Genomic DNA, 7,147 nt, shown 5'->3' with positions numbered 1-7,147 from the left:
CTCCCGATCTACTGAGCTGACCTGTGACAGTCTCATTGTCACAGGTCGGCTAGAACTATGAGGTGAGTGAAAAGCACTAACCTCATAGTTCTCTTTTAACTATTAACAATGCTGTACCTTATTTGTGCATCACTCGTGTTGTGTAATCACTTCATGTTGACACTGTCTTTCCTTCTGGAGGGTGGCTACTTTTGTTCCCCATGGTCCCTGTGTGTGTTGTAAAGTAGCCACCACTCCAAGTTAGTAAACTAAACATGAGATTGTAGTCCGTCACGGGAGTGAGCTTGAAGTGGTGGCTACTTGATAACACACACATGAACGATGAACGAACAAAAGTAGCCACCCTCCAGAAGGAAGGACAGTGTCAGCACCAATTCAGAGATGATTTGAGGATCTACAGCTGAGTGATACACAAATAAGATTAACATTTTTGTTAATAGTTACAGTGCTTGAATGCATTTTTAGGATTAAACTCCTGAGTTTAGTGTCACTTTAAATTGCTTTAGTTTAATTTCAGTAAAGAAATCATAATTCGGAGAATGGCATCTTCTAAATGCAGATGCACACTCATACTAATGTGTTCAGACACATCCCTGCTTAGCAGAAAAAAAGACATTGAGAGGAAAGAGGAAGGAGGGACCATCAAGAGAAGGCCGTCTAAAATTGGACACCCTGAGTAACAAGTCCAGTACCTTCTGGGAGTCATCAGCTGTTACAAAAGCAGATTCTTGGAGGGTGTTTCATAGGCTCCAAATACCCAGCTGACAGGCCACAAGCTGCAAGCATTAGAGGAAGATATAAATAGGAGCCATTCACTGCAGCACAGAAGTTTACAGAACTTTCTCGGCTGATGGCTGTAATGTTTATTTTAGCCAGCGCAAGGCACTTGCAGTCTGAAGCCGGAAGATCAAGAAGCTGTACTCACTCCCTATGACTCTGCTTAATTCCCTGAAGAAATCAGGTTACTTTTAATTTATCTTGGCTCTAAGCTTCTATCCTTTCCTATTCATCCTTTGGAAATATACGGTCTCAGCTGCAAACATTATCTGACCATCAGCAATATCATTTGGAATTAACAGAGCCTCGTCTCCTACAACTTTGTATTGATATGGCTGACAGTCAGTTACCTTTCACTTGTCATTATCCTGCAAACAGAAATAGAGGAGTCCGCGATCCTTTCCGTGAACAAGGTCTGTCCTCCCGTCTCCTGGATGATGATTTTGGATTTCCAGAAGATTTAACTATGGACTGGCCTGACTGGGTAAGGCCCAGGCTCACTGCCACCTGGTCTGGTCCTTTAAGATCAGGCCTAGCAAGGACTGCTGGTATGTCTCCTCCCGGATATAGTGCCCGCTACACAGGATACCCTGAACCCCGCAATGCTGTGCCTGCCCCCAGCCAGCCCTGGAAGGTGTGTGTTAATGTACAAAGTTTCCAGCCAGAAGAGCTGACAGTGAAAACCAGAGATGGATTTGTAGAGGTGTCAGGTGAGTGACGGATGAAGGAATATAAATACTGCTTGTTGCAGTTTGGCAGTCTTTTCTAGTTAATTTACCTCAACAAAACACGTTAGGCTAACCTAAGATGCTAGAAATAATACACCATGTATAATTTCATTGTTAAAAACATGCATTTGAAGCAGGAAAACACAGAGTTAAAGTGACAGTAAACTCAGAAGTTAAATCTTAAAAATGCACCCTAACTATTAACAAAAATGTAGTTGATTTGTATATCACTCGGCTGTAGATCATCTCTAAATTCATGCTGACACTGTCCTTCCTTCTGGAGGGTGGCTACTTTTGTTCCCCATGGTCCCTGTGTGTGTTGTAAAGTAGCCACTCCCGTGATGGACTACAATCTCAATACGAAGTAAAGTAAATGTCAGATTGTAGTCCATCACGGGAGTGAGCTTGGAGCAGTGGCTACTTTACAACACACACAGGGACCATGAGGAACAAAAGTAGCCACCCTCCAGAAAGAAGGACCCATTCAGAGATGATTTGAGGATCCACCCAGATAGGGTACAGGATTGTTAATACTTAAGGTATTTTTGAATGTATTTTCAAGATTTAATATCAATCTTTTGAGACAGCATAGATCTTGTAAGCAGTCAAGGAAGCATAAAACCTTTACTATACATGTCATACATGTGGTAACGTGTATCATTATAGGGCAGGTTAATAATCCAGCCCCGTTTGCTATTGCTCTCACCCATGAAAAGTGGCAATGGCAATGTCTGCCTGTACTCTTGCCCCTTCCCCCACTGACATATTTTTGCTAGGTCAGCAGAGCTAACCTGCAAGTTTATGGTGTACTTGGCGTACACAAATGATTTGCAGTCCTAAGCATGATCAGGTCGTTCTTGCACATCTAACCTCCAAAAGCTACGGAGAGAATTAGGGCTAGAATTAGGACTAATAAGGGCATTTAAGATTAGCTGTGATGCATTTACCACGTTTCATACGTTGTATTCATATTGAGCAACACAAGCAAAGTACAAGTTGACTTTAAATTGACCTTAACTTATCTCAAAAGCCCTTGTACCCTAGCTCTTCATTATGTACAGTGCTGGTCCCACCTGACACCTTGACAGGTGTGCTGAACTTGTGAATAATGAGGACGATAACCATGGCCAAGTGAGGACAGCACACATGACCATATTGAATATCACAACCTGAATATATAAGCGGATACATGCCAGCCTCGAAAACAGGGCATAGCCTTACAAAGTAGGTTAGGTTTTAAATAACCTTGTTATCCTGGAAACTAGGACTCTTAGTTGAGTCTTTAGCCAAAGGTATCCCTGTAAATCTCTATTTGATTTTATCAATGGCTTTAAGTACTCGATACAATTTTAGACTCATTGTGTGATAACCTCACAGTGTATGAGGTGCTAAAGACTGTAACAGTAAACCTAATGGCCTTTCACAGAAATGAGCTAGGAGTGGTCCACATACAAAGTTGCCTGACTGATACTGAACAGAGATTGTGGATATTGGGTGAAAAAGGGTCCTCTGTTTAACTGATTATTCTCAATCAGGTGTAGTGCTGCATGGCCTGTTTAATGTGATGCAGCACTTTTTGCAAAATACAAATGAAACATACATACATTTGCATTCATAGTAAGTACCCACCACCATGAATTCTTCCTGAAACTAACATTTATTTACTATATCACCCTGGTCAGAGTTCTCAGTAAAGTGTAATTTACTGCTGTAAATGATCAAATACTGAATCTTTCTGTTTTGCTTAGGTACATTTTAATGTTTAAAAGGTCAGTCCACAAAAAAATCCAGGAGATTTGTGTGTTCCTGGCCACCTTTTGTGTGTTCTAGTTCCTCCTATTACATTTCTAATAATATAATATAGAACTATTCAACAGGTACAGTAGAAACCCCTAATAATGGCTGCTGCAGGTAAGCTACAGTCACACACTATTATTATACATGTATATAGCTCTGACATATACCGTGCAGGCGATCGCATTGCGGCCGGAGGGCGTGCCTACGGTGCCATTCACTTCAATGGCCCAGGCAGGCCCCCTCCAGCCCGGCAAATAAGTGAGCCGGCCGCAATGCGGGCAGTGCGTTGTGGCCAGAATCGGACCGGAACGCACTGCTTATGGTGTGAACTAATCCTTAGTGACGCGCTGGAATCCGGGGTTAGTGACCTGCTGGACTCTGGGCTTAGTTACGCGCTGGATGCAGGGCTTAGTGACCTGCTGGACTCTGGGATTAATGACGCAATGGACTCTGGGATTAGTGACCCGCTGGATGCAGGGCTGAATGACCCGCTGGACACAGGGCTGAGTGACCCGCTGGACACCGGCTGGACTTAGTGACGACGCGCTGGACGCAGGGCTTAGTGACGATGCGCTGGACGCAGGGCTTAGTGATGACGTGCTGGACACAGGGCTTAGTAACGACGCGCTGGACACAGGACCCACCTGAGAGTGACCCTGCAGAGCCCACCATAGATGCTGCACAGCCCATCTGAGACTGTCTATGGTGGACTCTGAAGGGGTCTCAGGTGGGCTGGTCAAGGCTGCATTCCCTGCCTCCCAGCTCCACTTACATGCACACCATGCATCCTCTCCCCCCGGACTGACCGGAAGTGACGTGACATCACTTCCGCCGGTCCGCCTTCTGACGGGCAGCATCGCTGATGGGGCCCCAGCTTGTCTCGAAGCCGCTGGAGGGGCAATGCTGGGGCCCTGCTGCTGCGGGGGCCCGGCTGCCTCCTCGCCCTTCACCGTCAGCCAATACTCATGTAAGGGTCCCGGGCGGGCCCCCGGGGGCTGTCCGGGCCCCTTACTGGAGTATCGGCCGTACCCCCCCTAATGGCTGCCCTGCTCCAGCAGATATAAACAAAAATGACCAGTCTCTATCAAGAACTAAACTATCAGTTTTAGATGGTCTGACCTTTTAAGTTTAAAAGAGACAATCTTTTATCATTTCTGGTCTGATTTAAAAACATTGCTGGCCTGCTTGTATAAACTTAAGAATATCTACATTCAATTAAACATGAAAATAGTTCAATGTTTACAAAGGGAGTGTTTCATTACAAGGTCAACTATTCAGTTTTAATTGTACTTTATTTCCTCTTGTACATACAGGTGTGTAACTTTATTGCTAGGATAACTTTACTGCTAGAAGGTAGAAGTTTAGCTATCAGCCAAGCTGAAAAGTTAAAGTGACACTAAACTCAGGAGTTAAATCTTAAAAATGCATTCAAGTACCTTAACTATTCATAAAAAATGTAACTCATTTGTTTATCGGCTCCTACCATCAATACTTAAAGGGTCTCGGCTGTAGATCCTCAAATCCTCTCTGAATTTATGCTGAAACTGTCCTTCTTTTCGGGCTACTTTTGTTCCCTATGGTTCTTGTGCCTTTTGTAAAGTAACCACCGCTCCAAGCTCACTCCCGTGATGGACTACAATCTCAATACAAATTAGTAAATGAAACATGAGATTTTAGTCCATCATGGGAATGAGCTTGAAGCAGTGGCTACTGTACAACACACATGGACCATGGGGAACATAAGTAGCCACCCTCCAGAAGGAAGAACAGTGTCAGCACCAATTCAGAGATGATTTGAGGTTGAGATTTTTTGCATTTTTAAGATTTAACTAATCAGTTTAGTGTCACTTTAAAGTAGAACTACTGGGACAGTAAAATATACTCCTCGCAATAGTTTGAGCCGGCGTGTGACACAGCAGCTGTCAGTCATACACCAGCACTATAGCTCAAGAACTGAGCGATCATGAACCGCTGATTGCTTCTCCCTGCAGAGAGCGGTGCTTGTCAGTCACAACTCTCCACAGGGATTTCCCCCTCCCCTCTCTTTGTTCCTCCAGTGCTTATTGGTGTTACAGACATGGGAGGGGGCGGGCACAGCTGTCTCTGGTTCTTGAGAGGTGTCAATCAGGCAGCAAGGTGAATCTCAAAAATATTGACGGGATCTTTCCCAGCTGTGGTGTGGCTCTTTGCTGTTAGTACATAGCAGGCAATAGTCTGATATATGCTGACTTGCGGTCACAGAAGTACATTAGTAAATGACCCAAAAGAGAACTATAAGCAAAAAAAAGGTTTGGCTATAGTTCTCTTTTAACAAGTTGTGAAACTAAATCTCACAGGTGATTGCTGGGCATTTTGAAGCCCACCTGAAATGGAAGTCATTCACTAGTGTGCTCCCCACATGATTGTAATGTGTTTGGTGTGAGCAACTGTGCAAAAAAACACTTGTTCCTGCAGTCTTGAGGTGAAACTTTTCATTTACTTCTGACTGATCCGCCCAGCTGCGTGACCGACAGCTGGCTCTGCCTATCTAGAGGCAGAGCCAGTTGTACCAGTCCCTCCCCCGTCCATTCCGCCAGTCAGCGCTGGCGGATCGGAGCGGGGAGGGGGGAATCTAGCCCCTCCCCGGTCGCGGCAGAGAGCCGTGACAGGATTGAGAGGTGAGCGAACCTCCCGATCTACTGAGCCGACCTGTGACAGTCTCATTGTCACAGGTCGGCTAGAACTATGAGGTGAGTGAAAAGCACTCGCCTCATAGTTCTCCTTTAATCTCCGGGCCCTCTCTTGGCCCTACTGCAATTGGAAGCTGCAATTTCAGATATCATCCACTGGTGAAAGCAGAGCTGGATCATCCACAAGGTATCCTAGGCAGATGCCTATGGCCCGGTGGATGTCCAGGGGCCCAGCTACAACTTTAAATGCTGCTGAACGTAAACCAGGGAGAAGGCACAAAAGTCAAAGCTGCACACTCGTCTGTCACTTCATAAGATAGGTCTGGTTGTGCTGTTTGGCAGGTTCTCAAGAGTGTCTGCAAAACCCGTGGCAAATAAAAAAAAATCACATTTCAATTTGCACTGTCTACTTAAATTCAGCTTTGCACTTTGTCACTCTGGGCTACAGACTTTATGGCCTTTAAAGAAATGATAGCTTTCGCTCTGTGGAAAAGTAAATAGAAAGCCACCAGTACTAAGAAGGTTATTTACAAAGCTGCCGAAGGCACCTGAGTGAATAACCGACCCGAAGTGAAATGAGCCGAACGCTGTTCAGCTATTCACTTCAGACTTGTAGGGCTGATTTCAGCCGTAGATCAGCTGAAATCAGCCGTACATCGGCTTGCTTCAGCTGGCTTCGGTTCAGCCGAACAGCCAAAGTGCAGAAGGAGTTCAACTCAGCCGATCCAACGCCTTGGATCGCCTAAGCCGAACCTCCGGCAGGCTACTCGCTGCCATTCGACTCGGCTATTCTGCTCGGTACCGCCAAGCTGTCATTGTTAAATGACAGTTCAACGTCCCCATTTGCCTTGGGGACGCTGATCTGTCATTGCAACTGGGCGGAGCCAGCCTTGAGATCACGGCTGGCTCCGCCCAGCAGGGACGTGCGGTCAGGGGAGGCAGGTTAGGCAGAAGTCTGAAGCTGACAGTTTTTTCTCCATTCGGATCGGCATCTAACAGGTTACACAGCAGGGAAATCCTCCCCGCTGTGTAACCTGTCATGGATGAAGCGCTACCTGTTAATTACAGGCAGCGTTGCATCTGGCTTTTGACAGGTAGTTAGTGAGGGACATGGAGTCTCCCCCCTGTCTCCTCCCTTCCTCCTTCACACTAGTTTGGGGATGGGTTGGGGGTGGG

At 45.7% G+C, this 7,147-nt stretch overlaps 1 protein-coding gene across 1 annotated transcript in view; it reads left to right on the top strand.

Moving 5' to 3' along the window:
- The first annotated feature begins 637 nt into the window (after positions 1 to 637).
- HSPB8 (heat shock protein family B (small) member 8) overlaps positions 638 to 7,147 on the top strand; it is a 44,816-nt gene continuing 38,306 nt past the window's right edge. Inside the window, exon 1 of the mRNA XM_018570531.1 lies at positions 638 to 1,487. Within this exon, the coding sequence (XP_018426033.1) occupies positions 1,109 to 1,487 (379 nt within the window). The 5' untranslated portion in view covers positions 638 to 1,108. The remainder of the gene's footprint in view (positions 1,488 to 7,147) is intronic.

Source organism: Nanorana parkeri, unplaced genomic scaffold (genome assembly GCF_000935625.1).
Source record: "Nanorana parkeri isolate BGI_ZX_2015 unplaced genomic scaffold, ASM93562v1 scaffold1550, whole genome shotgun sequence".
Lineage (NCBI taxonomy): Eukaryota > Metazoa > Chordata > Amphibia > Anura > Dicroglossidae > Nanorana > Nanorana parkeri.
The sequence above is the reverse complement of the archived record's forward strand: the minus strand, read 5'-3'. Positions and strand labels throughout refer to the sequence as shown.